This window comes from Coptis chinensis, chromosome 4 (genome assembly GCF_015680905.1).
Source record: "Coptis chinensis isolate HL-2020 chromosome 4, ASM1568090v1, whole genome shotgun sequence".
NCBI lineage: Eukaryota > Viridiplantae > Streptophyta > Magnoliopsida > Ranunculales > Ranunculaceae > Coptis > Coptis chinensis.
In genome coordinates, this window is record NC_141459.1 from 12,304,830 (window position 1) to 12,323,113 (window position 18,284).

The following is an 18,284-nucleotide window of genomic DNA, read 5'->3' on the forward strand; positions in this document are numbered from 1 at the left end:
TTGCTTAAGATTTTGAGAAGCCGTGAGAGAAAAGAGAATAAAGACTAGAGCAAGAAGAGAATGAGAAATAGTTGAAAGAAAGATTAATAAGAACGCTTTTGGTGGCGATTGATTCCGCTCTAAGATGGTTAAGTGGGACCATATCCATGGCAGGATTGGTAGCAACTTACACAACGGAAGACGTAATCCCATTGAGCGAAAGTTGAAGCACATGTAAAAATAAAAGTATGTTGTATACATTAAGAAGTGGTAAGCACATTTTCACCCAAAGCGCATGAAAACCGCTTCTTGCGCATATCTGTTGATGTGTTAAGCCAGGGACCGCCACGCCTTAGATTTGAAATCATACCGGTATTCCAAGTTTCCACAATGCATAGGGTCATCCTTTTTAAAACAAAGAGTTACCGATCTCATTTAAAAACAAAGCTTACCAAAAAAAAATGGCGAATCTTCAAACGCTTATTAGGTCATTTTACGAGGAACTGTTTTACTTCTCAGTCCTTAATTCTTATATAGACAGTGTTACTACAAGTTGGCAATGGAAGTGTTACACTGCATCAGCACTTCACTCGGGTTGTAATTGATACAGACATCATCAAGTTCACAGATAATATAGCAGAAGCTTGAAGCTTGAACTTCTTTTGTCTGATCTCCTAAAACATGGCTCCTCTAAGTACTAAAAATAAAAAATTGGTGTCTGGTATCTAAGATAGGGCATTGTATCCTATATTTCAAAGACTCCGCAACTTACAATGTTCTAAGTGAGAAACATCAACAATGAATAGAAAGTGATAAGTACCAAAAATTGTATTTTAAACCCTGTAGAGACATTAAATTTGGGTCAATTATGTGTTTAATAAATATAAATTAATTGTATTTTCATGTTTTCACAGGTTTCAACAGACAATAATAAAATACACACAGAACCTGGGTTTTAGCATGAAATACATCTGAATAAAGCTTGGACTTGAAATCTTCAAGATCGGCTCATTTAAAGCTCCAATATGCCAAAGAAAGCTCATGGACTCGAAAAACCATGAAACAAGTTGAAGAATCCAAACTTGAGTTCTTGAGCTAGCCAAAGAAGTCATGTTCGGTCAAGACTTGGTCAAACCGACTTGTAACAAATCAAAATCAAGAGAAAGTTCAAATGGTGACATCTTTCGCCTCCTAACTCCGATTGAAGCATATGACTGTCAAAATGATCACCATGAGAAAACTCTACACAACGGTATATTGCTTTTACAAAATGGACATATGGTTTGAAATTAGAGATAAAGCCAAGCACGTCACTATTCATCGAAGACGACGTAGATATTTTAGATTTTTTATTATTTAACTTTTTGTAAAGTCAAAAGATGAATAGTTTCAAATAGTGTCAAATAATGTTGAATAGTGTCAAATAGTGATTACTATTTCTTAAAGTCAAAAAGTTGAATAGTGATCAAATCTCATTCGTTGGATCAGATTTCTGAGATTCGATCACGACCGTCCATTCAACTATAAATAGAAGTGTCTAGTTTTAGTTTTTCTCATGGAATGGTTAGCATTCCATCAGTAGGAGTAGAGTAGTTTACTGCTTTCCTAGTGTAATGAAGAATTTAATTTTCAGTTTTTAATTAAAATATTTTTAATTCAGTTTTATTTTCTGTTAATTAGAATAAAACTTTAGTTATGTGATCTCAGAGCGTAAACTTTGCCCGAAAGAGAAATTATATCCGTTTGGGGAGTTAATAAAACTCATGTGAGGGAAAATCTTCGTTGTTGGTTTGGTAAGTTGTTTAGGAAGAACAACTAGACCTACATCCTATCCCAAAATAATAGTTGGTGTAGTGTCTAGTTAGGGATCAAAATGATGAGCTTAGAGATAAGTCATTGCTTTGGTTCCACTTGCTAGCATGTATGAGCTTAGAGATGAGCCATACATGTTAGGGATCAAGTTTTCTTCTATTAGACTTGTCTATGAGTTCTAGGAAGAATAAAATGAACTTATCAAACAACAAAACTTATTAAAATCATTGAGATGAAATATTTTGCAATTTTATTGAAATGTTAATGAAATGACAAACCTGACCGCTGTTTTACAGTTAGATCAGAAAGGATAAATTGTTTCTGAACAACAATAAAAAAAAAAAAAAAATGAAATGACTTGTATGCTTTGTAGGTAAACAAGTACTGCCACTAAGAAGTAATAATTCCTCCCCCAGTATGACCACACTTTTGCAGGCTTCCCTGAGGCAAAGCATAGGGTTCCTGCAAATAATATACATAGGTTGTTAAGTATGAAGGCACAAACATAGATGGAAATTGTGATTCAGTAAGAAGTCTGAATTCCTCTACCAAATTTAATTTTTTTATGTTGCAGTAGGAAAGCAAGTGTACAAACTTTACCTTCTGGAAGTTCGGGCTGAGTAAAAGGAGTACAAAGAGTCTTGCATGCTCCATTATCTTCATTGGTCTTTGCTTTCACCTCCTTCTCGACTGTCTATAATGAAAATGAAATTAAATAATGTCAAAAATAAAATAAGTTGCATCACATCAAACTAAACAATGTAAATAACCCAAAGAGTGCGCATAGAATAATCTAGTATCACCAGCTAATTTCTAACACACAGACACAAGTATTATACAACATTTCGTTTAAGAAACAAATCCTTCTCAACCACAATGGGGTTCGCCATACTAGTAGTAGTAACTTGTCCAACACTAGAAGCACTGATATTTGGGTTAAAACGATGGCTCAATTATATGCATGAGGCACCCATTGAAACAAAAAAAAGAAACATCCAAAATAAAAAATAGAGGCTATGCAATTAATAACTAGAAATGGGAAGAACTGCCAGAATCACACTAAAATCAAAACATCAGCAGCAAACAACGGTGACACATTCCACAAGGCAAGTATTAGCATTTCTAACAGCTATTAAACGATAAACTAGAGCATGACATGACAAGAATGAAAATTCAAAAAGAAACATCATATAGCATCAGCTTCCACACACCTCCTCATCACACCAAGGGGGTAAAATCAATTTTTTCTCATTAAGAGCTGTTGCGAACTCTTCCCTGGCACAGGAACCACAATTACTTGGCCAGATGCCACTTTAGGTGGAAGCACCAAGCCTTTGTCATCTCCATGAACCATCACCATTACCCCTATCTGCAGAAAAAGGTATAGCACAAGTTAATTACACCATTTTCTATTATTTTGGCAAATAGAAACCAGATAAGGTCTATCAACCACGCTTAAGGTTAGATTTGTCACACAAACATCTCGTTTCTGCAAGTACCTAATAGGCAAACCAGTAATACCTGGACAGGAGGGTATAACCTATGGAAGCTCTCAACTTACAAGGTATAACTTTGTTAGGAATATACAACTTAATTGTACTTACTCTTTACCAATTACCAAACTATACAAATTTTTTGTCTTGTAAGTGTCTTGTACTTTTTAATTAAATCCAAGCCTAGTGTAGATACACTATGTCCTTAAGACAGATTTTCCCCCTCACGGTGCTTGAAGGTTGATGGGAAACTATCTCCCAAGATAGAACGGATTTCCTTCTATAGAAAGCTAGCACTTCAATTCTATAGACTTCAAATAACACAACATAGTATTTGACTAAGAACGAGGGGAGAAGAGAAAGATCGAACTCGTGTGATCCGGTGTATTTTTCTCTCCAAATTCATCCACTATTTATAGGTGAGTGGTGCATTTTCAAACAACACAAAGACTCTTGGAAAAAAGTAAGCAACTCTTTGAAAAGTCACATGTTTCGAAAGGACACACCATTTCGGCATATATAGCACTGCTTTGAACCGAAGCCTATTTTTGAAAGGTTGCACCTTTTCGGCATGATACAATCGCTTTCAAACCAAAGGCACATTTCGAAGGTCGCACCTTTTCGCATAATGCAATCGCTTCAAACAAATGCATCATTTTGAAAAGGTTTTTCTCACATTACGATTAATTGTTTCAAGAAAAACCATTTCATCTTAAGTGGGGTAACTTGGGGAGACAAACTACTCATTCATATTTAAATGGATTTGAGCAAATCATTTTTCTAACAATCCCCACATTAATGAAAATTTGGCTTCTTCTATCATAAACATCGGATTGTTCTTTTACAAATGAAAAGATACCGCGACGTCAAGTAGCATGGGAGGCCTTGAACTTGCCTTAGTGAAAGACGATCGGATTTAATTGGACGATTAGTAGACTTCAATTAATGTCCTTGAACCGCCGGGGTCGTTTGTATAAACCTAGACAATCATCTTCACGCTAGCATCGCCTCTCGAATCTTCGTTGGTTCTCACGCTTGTGTTCATTTTGGCCTTGAACACTTCTTGGTTTCGTGATAGTGCTTTTTGAGACATTTGTCTTTAAAATTCTCATAGAAGCGCCCCATTTCGCACTAACATAGGTGATTTCTATAAAGAATATCCCGCAATACTCCACTTGGATAACATAACTTTCCAAGATATAGTAAATCATTAAAAGCTTGATTTATCCCGGTTCTCGCGCGGATATGCACCGCCTTATATAGGAATGGGTTAGAGTATAATATTACTCTCCAAAGCTAACCGAAGTCACAAACATAATTCAGTTGGCCCATTGAACCTAGATCTTGGGATCTCCAAATAAACTAGGTTGGTTTTTCCATTATGATGACTCTTGGTTGATTTATCTCAAAAGCTTTAAGCCCATTCCCTTGATAATCTTTCTACTTGCTCTCTTGTTAAACCTTTTGTAAGCGGATCCAAGAATGTTATCTTTTGACCTTACATAGTCAATTGAGATAACTCCATTTGAGAGCAATTGTCTAATCCAGATTATGTCTACGACGATATGTCGAGACTTCCCGCTATACATGCTACTTTGTGCTCTACCAATAGCAGATTGGCTATCCGCACTATCACAGTAGTATACACACCGGCCGGGCAATGTTTGAGCCCGGTTTGGAATATCCTCTAAGAAATTTCAAGTCACTCACTTTCGCCGTCTACACCTCGTCCAACACTATGAATTCTAATTTTATAGTGGACCTTTGCTATGACGCTTGCTTATAAGGATTTCTTTGAAATTTATGCATCTCTCCTAGAGCAAAACACCACATTTGATGTCTTTTTTGAGTAATGCTTCAACAAATTTCCAATTTTGAATTGATTAATTCAAGAAGATACATAATCCCCACATTTTTCCAATTTCTCATGACAAAGTCAATAAATTGGAAAACCATTTAGATATATGTTTTTCAAGTGAGGCTTTGTGTTAAAGAATGTCACATATCATTCATATAGTGTTGAAAACACTTCTAAGACCTCAATTTTGCTTACAAGTATGCTTATAAAACAATATCTTAAGCAATCTTCTTTATTGACACTCTTTGGCTTAATAGTAAAACACATACATCTTACAAATAATACAATATTTTTAGAACCCTTTTAGCACCCTCCATTCCTAACATTTGAATGAAGCAAGGATTCTCGAATCTTGGATCATAATTCCCCAAGTGTGGCATTACCACCACCTTGTTTGCTTTCAAGAAGTCCATTCCAAGAATGACTTGAAAATGGTCTAAGCGAAGCTACCATCGTCTACCTTTCCTCGCCACCATGCATCTTAATGTCAACTTCCAAAGCGAGTCCTTTCACCGGTTCGGCTTCTTGGTTCAAGCCTCTCATGAGCCTGTACATTCTCGCTAGTTTCAATCCAATAGCCTCAGATACATACTCGAGAGATTAACATATGAGTTGAACCAAGATCTACCATTGCTAGTATACACCAGAAGTTATTGAAGTTCCACTTCTACTTAACATAAGGTCGCCATCGGGACCAAAATGTTCATACCATTCAACTAACTAGTAGGTCTAACAAATGAAATAGGAACAACATGAATAGGAGAACCTGGTGGTGTTGTCATTTCTATTCTAAAATAGAAACACACCTTCGTTATTTCCTTAAACCAAAAGAAAAAAGAAAAACGTAAACAAATTCGCTCGGTAAAGAAGAAGAAGAAAAAAGAAAATCTGCCTTAAGTTGTTAGGAATATACAACTTAATTGTACTTACTCTTTACCAATTACCAAACTATACAAACCTTTTGTCTTGTAAGTGTCTTGTACTTTTAATTAAATCCGAGCCTAGTGTAGATACACTATGTCCTTAAGACAGATTTTCCCTCACGGTGTTTTGAAGGTTGATGGGAAACTATCTCCCAAGATAGAATGGATTTCCTTCTATAGAAAGCTAGCACTTTTAATTCTATAGACTCAAATAACACAACATAGTATTTGACTAAGAACGAGGGAGAAGAGAAAAGATCGAACTCAGGTGATCCGGTGTATTTTTCTCCAAATTCATCCACTATTTATAGGTGAGTGGTGCCTTTTCAAACAAACACAAATGACTCTTGGGAAAAAAGTAAGCAACTCTTTTGAAAAGTCACATGTTTCAAAAGGACACACCATTTCGGCATATAAGATCGCTTTCAACCAAAGGCCTATTTTCGAAAGGTTGCACCTTTTCGCATGATGACTTTGTTTCAAACCAAATAAGACATTTCGAAGGTCGCGACATTTTCGCATAATGCAATCGCTTCAAACAAATGCATCATTTTGAAAAGGTTTTTCTCACATTACGCATCGCTTTGTTTGAAAAACCCATTTCATCTTAAGTGGGATAACTTGGGAGACAAACTACTCATTCATATTTAAATGGATTTGAGCAAATCATTTTTCTAACAAACTTAAAATTGTACAGATATGTAAGTGCTCAAAAAAGAATATTGTAGACAGAACAGACTATCAAAAGTTCAAAAAGAACAGCTCTTACAACACTACCTCGATTACTTAAGAAGCAACCACAACTTAAAAGAATAAAGAAAATAAATAAAGGGTTTGAAGAGCATTACCGTTGAGTGCTGTTCGCCCAAGAATTCTGCCAGACCATATCCCTGCCGCCCTTCTCATTCTCTATATTGTAGGTCAAACATCTTGGCAAAATTCTGACCAAGACAATGGGGAGGTTGCACCTTGTACCCCACGCCCAGTATTTGGAACAAATGCCTGACAACAAATAATTAGCATAGAAGTTACATTATTCACATCTAATATCAAGACCAGGAAACAGCCAAATAAGTTACAGAAACTCGTGATGTGTTACCTCAACACTAGTTGCATAAAGCCCACCAGCAAACTTTTCAAGCTCACTTTTCTTCCCCTTTACAACTGGGATTGCCAAAAATCTTCATATACCTTTCGATAGAGTTCCAATATTTCAAGAACCTTAAAAAACAGTTATGAACGTGTAAAAGATATTCAACGGATAATAAAGAACAACATAACGACCACAATGTGATGGCAAACGAATGCCCAAAAATCAGATACAGGAATAACATTTTGGGGCTATCAGAAAATCAAGACATCAGAATGCTTATTCAATAGCTAAACAAACTTGCTCTCCTTAATATCAAATCAATAGTGGAATTAAAAGATAGACTTAAAAAAGGTTGATCGCGTGCTAAAAAAAAGGCATGTGCATTTCGAATATGCTACTTGGAAGAGAATGCAACAGTTCTACAAAGACACATATAGCCCCAACTGCAAAAGCTAAAACAAAATCTTCCATCATCCCTTCCTATATCTCATAGTTAGACGCCCCAAGTCTTGAGACTGTAAGGCCTTAGGCGAGAAGCACTTTGGGTGAGCCTAAGTGAATCTTTGACTGAATAAGCAAATACCATCTAATGCTGTAACGAACAACTAGGAGCTGTGGATAATACTCCTACATTTTATTCAGGTAAACTGATGTTTCTAAGGAGCAAATTAAATAAGTATGGTCTCTTCCACTCTTTTAACTTTAACTGACAACAAAAAACAGCGCAAGGGAAAAGGGAAAAAACTGATAGAACTTCACACACCTCTCTATACCTCGTTATCGGCCTCCTCTTTTGTCGCGAAATTCACTACTCCTATAAGTAGGAAACAATATTAAGATAGTTACAGCTCCATGATATGTTACTCCCATAATTATCTATTTGTAAGTTTTTGGGGAATTAGTGTTGTAACTAATAGCAATAGTTTTATTTTTAATTGTGTCCCCGTGTCCTACTTCATATAGTTAGCCGTGTAACTAATCATTTTCAGTTTAACACTCATCAAATTCAATGCACATTGATAAAAGTAGGATACCCGACGGCGAACCCAGCCCAACTACAGTCCACAGGGGGGAGAGAGAAGAGATGGCTGATTGTGACGGAATGAAATGAGGACAAGAAAACACAGAGGGCAGGACACAATATTTTTGAGATATTCATGAGAAACAAAGATTGAAGAAGTTTTTGACGAGTGTAGTAACTTGGTAAGGGCTACCCATACCAAACAATGAGTGTCCCAAAAACACCAACACAGTCAATTTTGTACTGGATAAGGAGTTTTTAACTCTATCGCTGGTCTAAGAACGAATTGTACTTCAGTTTATAGTGGTGGTGGTGGGGGGATCGTCTGCTAATTGGACATCTTTGATTCTTTGCTTACGATTTTGAGAAGCCGTGAGAGGAAAGAGAACAAAAAAAGACTACAGCAAGAACAGAATGAAAAATTGTGGAAAGAAAGAACAATAAGAACATTTTTTGTGGTACTTCCGCTAAAATGGTTAGGTAGGGCTATATCTATGGTAAGTTGATGCGAATGTAAAAATTAAAGTCTGCTTCCGATGTGGAACTAATCACTACACAAACCATCAAAACTGTTTCTGGCACACATACGCTGATGTGTTGGGCCGGACTGCCTACGTCTTAGATTTGTAATCACACTAGCATTCCGAGTTTCCACTTCTTTAATACAAGGTCGATTATTTCTGAATGAGTCATCTTCAAACGCTTACAAAGTTACAGGGTCATTCTCTTTCAAAAAGACAGAAGACCACTCCAATAACGACAAACCAATAAGACTCTGTAACTTGCATTGTTCTTGCCCCAAGTGAGAAACATAAAAAGAAAAACAGAGCTGTATGTAGGTAAACAAGTACTGGCACTAGTAACTCCTCCCCCAGTATGACCACACCTTTGCAGGCTTCCCTGAGGCAAAGCATAGGGTTCCTGCAAATGATATATAAGTTTAAGTTTAGTGTGAAGGCTGAGTAAAAGGAGTACAACCAAATTCCGCAAGAAGTCTGAATTCCTCAACCAAATTTAGTTTTGTAAGTTGCATTAGGAAAACATGTGTACAAAACAAACATTACCTTCTGGAAGTTCGGGCTGAGTAAAAGGAGTACAAAGAGTCTTGCATGCTCCATTCTCTCCCATGGTCTTTGCTTTCACCTCCTTCTCGACTTCCTATAAAATATAAATAAACACAAATGAAAACGAAATGAAATAATGTCAACAATAAAATAAGTGGCATCACATCAAACTAAACAATTTACATAACCAAAAGAGTGCACGTAGAATAATCTGGTATCACCAGCTAATTTCTAACACACAGACGCAAGTATTATATAACATTTCGTTTAAGAAACGAATCCTTCTTAACCACGACGGGGCTCGCCATACTAGTAGTAACTTGTCCAACGCACTGAGATTTGGGATTAAAACGATGCCTCGGTGATATGTGTGAGGCAGCCATTGAAACAAAAAAAGAAACATCCAAAATCCAAAACAGAGGCTATGCAATTAATAACTAGAAATGAGCAGAACTGACAGAATCACACTAAAATCAAAACATCAGCAGCAAACAACGGTGACACATTCCACACAAGGCAAATATTAGCGTTACTAACAGTTATTAAACTAACAGTTATTAAACGATAAACTGGAGCATGACATGGCACGGCAGAAACATTCAAAGAGAAACATCATATAGCATCAGAATCCACACACCTTCTCGTCACACCAAGGGGCTAGAATCAATTTTTTCTCATTAAGAGCAGTTGTGAACTCTTCCCATACCGTGGCAACCTTAATGCAAGCATCTCTTTTTTCCTTAGCAGCATCAAAAAGGCTTTGCTGAATATTTTCCAAAATATCTCCAATTTTCTCTGCCAAATCCCCTGTGGATATATCCATTTTAGAAGAATTGTCACGACGGACAATAAAGCAAGGTTATACCTGTAGCAAAACACTACGACTATGTTTGTTTAGTGGCAAACCGGGCTGGCAAAATATATTTTCCCACTTAAGCAGTGATTTGCTTGTGTTTGTTTGCCAAATAGGATCCACTCCCCCCCCCCCCCCAAATCTTTTTGCCAGTGAGAAAATAGGGGTTATTTTCTTGCTAGGGCAAGAAAATTTAGCAAGAAAATTTGCTAACCCTATAACCCAAACTATCGACCTCTTCTCTCACTCTCACTCTCTCATAGCCGTCACTCCCATCTCTGGACTATCGGTCTGCTCATTCACTCATCTCTCTCGAGCTCTTTCTACTCTTTCTTGATCTCTCTCTCTCTCAATCTCTCAGTCTCTCTCTCAATCTATTGGTGTCTCTCTCTATCTTTTGGTCTCTCTTTCAATCTCTCTCGATCTGTCTCTCTCTTTCTAGCCGATAGCATATAATAAACTATTTTTGTTTCTTTGTGTTTGTTGGTTCCAGTCAGAAATTGAAGAAGGTTGCTAGTTCTTTGCGTCAAGTACAAATTCGGTTTTGAACTATTTTTTGTAATTAATTATGGTATTGTTGCTAGATTTGTTTAGAACTCTTGCTATGGTTTGTTTAGAACTATTGGTTGATTTGTTTAGAATTCTTGCTATTAGAATCAGTATTATAAATTTCATTGTTAATAATGTGTTCAGTAATTTTGTAATTAATTATGGTATTGTGGTTAGAAACGAATTTTAAATTTTAGTACTCTTGCTAGATTCTACTGATAGCAGACATGTTAACCAAAATAGTAGTGGTTTTTATGTGGATTTTTTTTGAAATAATATTTAATAATCTGTACATACTATACAGACTATACATACTATACATATTCTACTTCCTATACATATCTGGTTAATGTTAAGCGGGAAAGTCGGTTGGCATGTTGCTTTATTAGGTGCTTTTTTCCATACAGTCGGCTGTCATGTTTTGAAAATAAAACTTGTTTGTATTTGGGAGTGCTAATTTATTTTGGATATTACTATATTGATGTTTTGGATATTATTACTATGTTGGTGTTTTAGCTATTATTACTATGTTGATTGTTTCGACTTTCTTGTACTTTTTTTTTTAAAAAATGTTAATAACCATTGAGTGAATTTAAATGTTTGTTGATTTGTTGTCTCTAGTTGATGAACTTTCTGTTAAATGGTTTTTTCTATTTGAGTTTTTGTAGAATGAGAATAGAACATGAGCGTAGACTAGTTGCGACTCTTCTTATTATTTTGATAGGTCATATTATGATGACATGGTGGTATAGGAGAAGGTATATAGGGAGGTATAGGCCTAGGGCTCCCCCTGCCCTTATTAGAGCTCCTCGAAGAAATTGGGATTCTATACGGGCAACTTTGTAAGGTAGGATGTATACTACCACTAACATATTTTATCATGAGCAACTAAAGATGAGGCGAGGAATATTTCGTCAATTGTGCACTCGTCTGCGTGGTCATGGTCTATTTGATAGTAGACATGTCACCGTCGAAGAGCAAGTGGCTTTGTTTCTTCACACTGTTAGGCATGACATGCGTAATCGAAATGAAGGATTTCAATCCTTGCGCTCGGGAGAAACAGTCCACCGTTACTTCTATGTTGTGTTGGCTGCATTGCTTTGGTTATTTTGGGAGTTAGTAACAAATGCTACTGCTGAGAACTCTCCTCGCGAGTGCTCCAACACACATCATTGGCATTGCTATTTCAAGGTTAGACAACTTTTTCTTACACAGGTTAGGATGAGTGTTATTTCAAGGTTAGAGAGTTTATTCAATCTTAATAAGTTTTCTTTGTTAGGATGTGGTGGGTGCAGTTGATGGTACACATTTTCCAATCAATTTACTATTTGAGCAATAGGCTAGGTATCGTAATAGGAAGGGTAACGTCACCCAAAATGTGTTGGTGACTTGCACATTTGACATGAAGTTCACATACGTACTCGCAGTGTTGGAGGGATCTGCCCACGATAGACGATTGTTGAGAAGTGTCGTGCCTTGTCCAGGGCATAAGCTTACTCTACCCATTAGTATTGTTGAATGACTAGTTACTTATCAACCTACTTTGTGTCTTCAATTTAAGGTGGCAAGTACTATCTAGTAGATGCTGGTTTTGCTTTAGTCCTAGGGTTCCTCACACCTTATCACGGTGTGCGGTACCATCTCAGAGAGATAGGTGAGGTTCAACCTCAAAATCACAAAGAATAGTTTAATTTCCGTCATTCATCTTTGCGTACTATTGTGGAAAGAACAATTGGTATTTTGAAAAAAAGATTTGTGTATCTAAGGCACCCCTAATTCCATGATGTCAAGATACACGCAAAAGTGATCCTTGCATGTTGTGGTTTGCATAACTACTTGCGAGAAAAAGATCCTAATAGTATTTGGAATGCTCAAAACAATCAAGTGAATGAAGAATTTCATATTTATATGCAACCTAGCCGGAGTGGACTAATTTTAGGGATGAATTGTCAATTGCAATGTGGCAAGATAACAATGACATGTAAACATTGCTATTAGGTAGATTGTTATAGTAACTTTTTTGTAATAAAGAAAAGTTTTTGTCAATTGCAATGTAGCAATGTGGCAAGATAACTATTTGTAACTTTTTGCTATTGTTTCAAGACTAGTTATAATGTTTCTTGTAATACCATGTTTTATTATTTAAGTACTATGTTTTATTGAGTGTTGAATAAGTATGGAGTTTTCTTTATTATTTGTTTCAAACTAGGTATGGCAAGTGGTGGTGTGAATCCAATGGATAATGGCAATGGAAAACGTAAAGACTGCAAAAAAACAAATAAGACCCAAGTGAGATGGTATCCGAACATGGAAGCGATCTTGGTTGAGGTGTTATTGGAGGAAGCTGCTAGTGGGGGAAAGAAGGCAGATAATGGTTGGAGGACAGAGAGTCTTAAGCGAACTACTAATGAAATAAACCGATGACTAAATATGACTCTTGTTTCTGACAATGTCCGATCGAGGTTAAAAACTATGAAGAAAGATTGGAAAGTTACCAAACATGCACTTGACGCGAGTGGTTTTGGTCGCTCTTTCAACCAAGACAATAAGAAAATTAAAGTAGATGATGATGCATTGGCGAGCTACGTAAAGGCACATCCCGAAGCCAAAACCCTTAGACATAAAATGTTTCCGCATTATGACCAATGTCTGATCATATTTAGAAAAAACTTTGCAACTGGAGAAGGGGGCAATAGTGGGTTTGATGACGATATTACGGTCTCGTATGTCGATTTAGGAGGTTCACCAGGTTTGAAATAAATAGAGTTGATTTTTTTTTTTTTTTTTTTTCTAACTTGCATTGAAACTAACTATGGATCATATTTAAATGTTGGAGAGCAATCCAATGGAGGGGGTGATGGTTCTCAAGCTGGTGAAAGTTCAACTGTTGTAGGTGATGGTTCTCAAGATGATAGTGGAGTTAAAAGCTGTCACAGCCCGATTTTCTAAACAATTAAAAATAATGAATATTTGAAATATAAATATCTCAAACATCATTATGTTCAATTGTCTAAAAACCCAGGCTATGACGGGGTGATACAACACATATCAAAACCTAAAACCCACATCACAACAGATCAACTTAACAACAAAAATCTCCAAATTCCTCAACTATCACTTTATTCAACTTTCTTCCATCCCAATACAAACATAAACAAACTTTAAGAATAACAATTTCCAACATCGATTCTCATGTCATATAAAAAAATGTAACCTACGCTTATTACATCCTTCCAAAAGATTAGACCTAATAATTTAAACTCCCATACCGCTCCCAAAGCGAGAATCCAAATCACACGCCCGTTCCATCGCCTTCCACCTATGTTCCTAAGAACACACCCACGCTACCAAAACAAAGCAAACATGGATGGGTCAAAAAATTGAATTTTTGGTATGAGTAGACTAAATACATATAAAAATTATCATACTTTAATTATCCAAACAATCACTTTATATCTTCCCATAACTTAATTATTCTCACCTTTGAAGATGTAGTTCCGTCATTTCAACCGCATAGCTTCTTCCCAAGCAAGACTTCCATTTATTTTCACTCATTCAAATCACTTTCGCTTTAATATCTAAATCATTAAATTAAAACTTACCGATATCCATTCCAGATAAGGGTAGGACCGCGTCCCTCAAGACAAAATATTATTAAGTCCTACCCTCCCCGCAAAAGAAAGTTAGAACTTGTATATATAACATATGTAGATATTCTATATGTATTCAATAGTAAACCCAAGCACACTCATTATAAACAAATCCATTTCTCTTATCGATTAATCAATTACTTTATCTTATACACCCATTTCACAACCTACGCATCTTTAAGTCATTCCCCGCCACATTCAAGGAATACCCAACCCTACATTCCCCGCACACTCAAGGAATACAACTAACCCCGCAAGGCCCGAATACCTTAGTTCCTCTCTAGGGTAGTCCAAACAATCCGGTCATTCATGGCACATTTAATGAATACCCTGGGTCATTCATGGCACATTCAATGAATACCCCTATATAACGCTTAAACGGGCCATTTATGGCACATTCAATAAATGCCCACCTAACATATGACATCATCACCATAAAACTCAAATCCAAAACTTGAGTCGGGAGTTCTAAAAAGAGTGCGGTAAATTTATTTATGCATTATTGAACTTTATTTTATATATCATTTAAGATAACGAATGAGTATCTTGATTCCTGTATTTTTGATTTACGCGTTATTAATTTCAGGGATGTCTTAGTGTCATAACGTTGTATATCATAAAATACTGCAAAATCACATAGTAGTTAATACACATACACACGTATATATAGAGGTCTTAGCCTAAAGTCAAGTATGCTAATAGTCCTAGACTTATCTTAATAACCCAAATCATAATTTTAGGAAAAAGTCAAATTTTCGGGTCAACTGGTCAAAGTCAACCCCGGTCAAAGTCAACAAATCAAACTCGGTCAACCCGCCTAAACTCCAAAACCCAAAAGCCCAAATCCTAAGGCCCATAGTCTAATCTAAAAGTCAAATTTTAAAATCCAAAACCAAAAAGAGAATAGCCCACGATTTTGGCCCAAGCCTAAAATCGTTTTTTGGGTAATCGCTTCATCTCCTTCTTCTCTACTTTCAAACAACCACTACCACCACCACACACAGCCACCGGCCACCCATCGAGAAAAACAAACCCAGCGGTTTGGTTCAGGGAGAAAACCCTCTACCCATATCAAAAATACTTGATTCTCGTTATAATTGGAAAAAAACCGACGCATTAAAGGTTGATTCAAGCTTCAATTGTCAATTTCCAACACCCAATCCACCACCAACAATCCCCCAACCCAACAACATATCCTCACAACAAAATCTAAACAAAACGCATCCAAACAAAACCAACCCAAACAATCAAAACGCGGGATTCGGTTTGGTCACCATTGAAGCTCTTCCCGAGCTTCAACAAAGACCCTATTCAACCTCAACAATCACGATCAACTAACAGCCCACATAACCACAGTTCATCCATCCCAACAACAGAAAAGTCCAAGAAAACTATACGGAATCAATTCTAATGAAAAACAAGAAAGGGCGTTTTGGGTTATGAGGTTTACGCCTTAACCACCGGTGTCGAAGTCTTCGACATCTCAAAGCTAAATTAAGCCATAGTTTTATGTAATTGTATTGTTAAAAAAAAGCGATCTAACATAGTCTACAGAGTCGGCACCTTAACAGAGTTTTACAAGATCGCGTGACATTCGTGATAACTCGGTCGACACCATTAAAGAGGTTTACATCAGATCAATTAGAAACAAGATATCGGGATAAATAGCATAAGCACATATAACAAGAAAAACTTCAGACTACTCACGCTTAAAAACTAAGCGAATCGGCTCCCTAAATCGAAACCCGTGCGCCGCCATCGCACGCCGAACCGATTATCTTCCTCGTTCAAAACTCCTGTTTTTCTCTCAGTAAAACTCTCACTTTTTAACAAAACTCTCGTTTTGTTTTTCTCAAAAAAACTCTACGTGAGAAACCCCTATTTTCCAGTTTTTCAAACCTCTCCGAAAAACCCGGGTTTTAAGCCTATCTACTTACTTACGGGCTTTTATCCTATCTACTTACTTACGGGCTTTTTTTTTTCTAACAACTGGATATCCTATTTCTGTATTCTATTTACATTATTATTATTATTAGGAAAATAAACGAAATAAAATACGGGGTGTTATAATATACACACCTTAAAAGGATCTCGTCCCGAGATTCAAGGTAGAGTGTAGATTAACCAAACAACAGTACGTCAACCAATAAGAAGAGACATACGTGTATACGCAAGTATACACACCTTAAAAGGAATACACATAATTAGTTTCTTCAATTGCCAACACTTAATTAAAACCATTATTTCTCAATTTAGCAAAACCCATATTCTTCAAGTTAAGTCATACTAAGAAGGCAATGTAGTTCCTCTCACACCGAGGCAATCAGTTCCTCTCTTAGTATTTCCCAACTAGTCCAAGCGTTCCACATTTAATATACATTTAATAATTTCATTTCCCAACAATCTTCCCAGTCAAATCTTTTCACTAAAAAAAAACTCACAAATTCCCTCCACCATCTTGGTGTTTACACATATATCAACATTTCTCTCAGTGTCTCACAAACACCACATGTTTGAAGATAAAAATAAAACGTATAGACTGATTCATATTATCAACGGCCTATACTATGTCCACCATCACATAGGATCAAACACCTACAATGTGATGGATGCATACTGGCTCACACACTAACGATATGCAAGTATACACTGGTTCACACACCAACGATGCATACTAACTCTCTACCATCACATAGGATCAAACACCAACGATGTGTGGTATGCATACTGGCTCACACACCAACGATATGCAAGTATACACCGGGTTCACACACCAACGATGCATACTAAGAGATGTTATGTATATTGGATCACACACCAACGATATACATAACTTGGACAATATCAAATATTTCAAATCCAACCTTTATCAAAAGGGTTTCCTTATTCCTTGATAATTCCAATTTACTCAAATATGAAATTTTAAAATACCAATTTCTTATTTAACCAATACTTACTTAAAATCGAAACTCATATGAAAACAACACTATAACATCTTTGAACAATTTCAATTATAAATTTCATAAGAAACTAACTATTAAAACAACCAAAGATTTTATTTTCATAATCATACGATACTTGCTTACATGCTAAGTACCAATAAAGGAAACTAGCAAACAACAAATTCAAACATACCTAACATTAACCAGTGTAGTTCTTCTCATAGTGTCCCAACTGTCCACATTTATAACACTTGCCTACTAGTTCATTTGGTTTAGAACATCTTCGAATAGTATGTCCAACCTCCCCGCAGTTCAAACAATTACCATCAAATCTCTTTAGCGAAGCACTCGCGTCCTTATCCACATGCTTACTTGTTTGCCTATTATATGGGTGATGTTGACTTTTTCTCTGCCCTTGACGTGGCTGACTAGAAATAAGGTGTAAGCTGGCTTGTTTTGGGGCATTCTCTTTAATCTTCTCATTTCCGGGTTTATTACCCAATTGTTCATATCTTAATGCCAAATCTAACACGCGATCGAAAGTTTCTGAATCAAAGGGTATCAAATAACTCGATAGATATGGCTCTAGTCCACGGATGAACTTCTGGTTCTTCTTTACTTGGGTATCCACTAGATAAGGAGCATACCTCGATAGTTCATTGAACTTAGTCACATACTCTGTAACAGTTTTCCCTCCTTGGGTCAGATGAAAGAATTCCTCAATTAATTGCTCTTTAACAGCATTAGGAACAAACCTTCCCTCAAATCTTACCTGGAAATCCTCCCAAGTCATATTTCCCACATCCACATTATCCTTGATAGACCTCCACCAAAATAAAGCTGACCCCTCCAACTGGTGAGAAGCCAACTCCCCGCTTCGACCTCAAATGAGTTGCATCTTAGCAAACACGGACTCACACATAGTAACCCATTTCTCAGCATCAATGGCCCCTTTCTCTCCCTTGAACTTCTGGCCTCCTAAAGTTATAAAATCCTTGTTTCTCCTAGCAAAAGGATCCCCTAGATTAGCATGTTGACCCCTCTGAA

General features: G+C 36.6%; 2 protein-coding genes and 1 long non-coding RNA gene across 4 annotated transcripts; all 3 read right to left on the reverse strand.

The window, feature by feature from the left end:
• Positions 1–1,725: 1,725 nt before the first annotated feature.
• On the reverse strand, positions 1,726–3,362 carry LOC147501928 (uncharacterized). Of its 2 annotated transcripts, XR_015219907.1 has the most exons (4): positions 3,313–3,362; positions 3,003–3,160; positions 2,392–2,485; positions 1,726–2,253 (listed from the first exon to the last, which is right to left on the reverse strand). It is a non-coding gene; the product is annotated as an uncharacterized LOC147501928 (long non-coding RNA). The 2 variants fall into 2 exon arrangements; XR_015219906.1 differs by lacking the exon at positions 3,313–3,362 and having other exon boundaries at positions 3,003–3,283.
• A 5,472-nt stretch (positions 3,363–8,834) lies between these two features.
• LOC147501929 (proline--tRNA ligase, cytoplasmic-like) lies at positions 8,835–10,175 on the reverse strand. The gene is made up of 3 exons (XM_086606923.1): positions 9,881–10,175; positions 9,244–9,337; positions 8,835–9,100 (listed from the first exon to the last, which is right to left on the reverse strand). Exons 1-3 carry the CDS (start codon positions 10,064–10,066, stop codon positions 9,036–9,038), a joined length of 345 nt encoding a protein of 114 aa, XP_086463049.1. The 5' UTR covers positions 10,067–10,175; the 3' UTR covers positions 8,835–9,035.
• A 7,261-nt stretch (positions 10,176–17,436) lies between these two features.
• LOC147501930 (uncharacterized) lies at positions 17,437–18,030 on the reverse strand. Its single transcript, XM_086604423.1, has one exon. It carries the CDS (start codon positions 18,028–18,030, stop codon positions 17,437–17,439), a length of 594 nt encoding a protein of 197 aa, XP_086460549.1.
• Positions 18,031–18,284: the final 254 nt, after the last annotated feature.

Bases quoted from the DNA above. Each gene is read 5' to 3' on its own strand.
- LOC147501929 (XM_086606923.1), bottom strand. From the start codon at position 10,066: ATGGATATATCCACAGGGGATTTGGCAGAGAAAATTGGAGATATTTTG. The intron at 9,338-9,880 runs GTGTGTGGATTC...TATATTTTATAG, and splicing joins CCCCTTGGTGTGACGAGAAG to GAAGTCGAGAAGGAGGTGAA. The intron at 9,101-9,243 runs GTAATGTTTGTT...TATCATTTGCAG, and splicing joins TCAGCCCGAACTTCCAGAAG to GAACCCTATGCTTTGCCTCA.
- LOC147501930 (XM_086604423.1), bottom strand. From the start codon at position 18,030: ATGACTTGGGAGGATTTCCAGGTAAGATTTGAGGGAAGGTTTGTTCCT.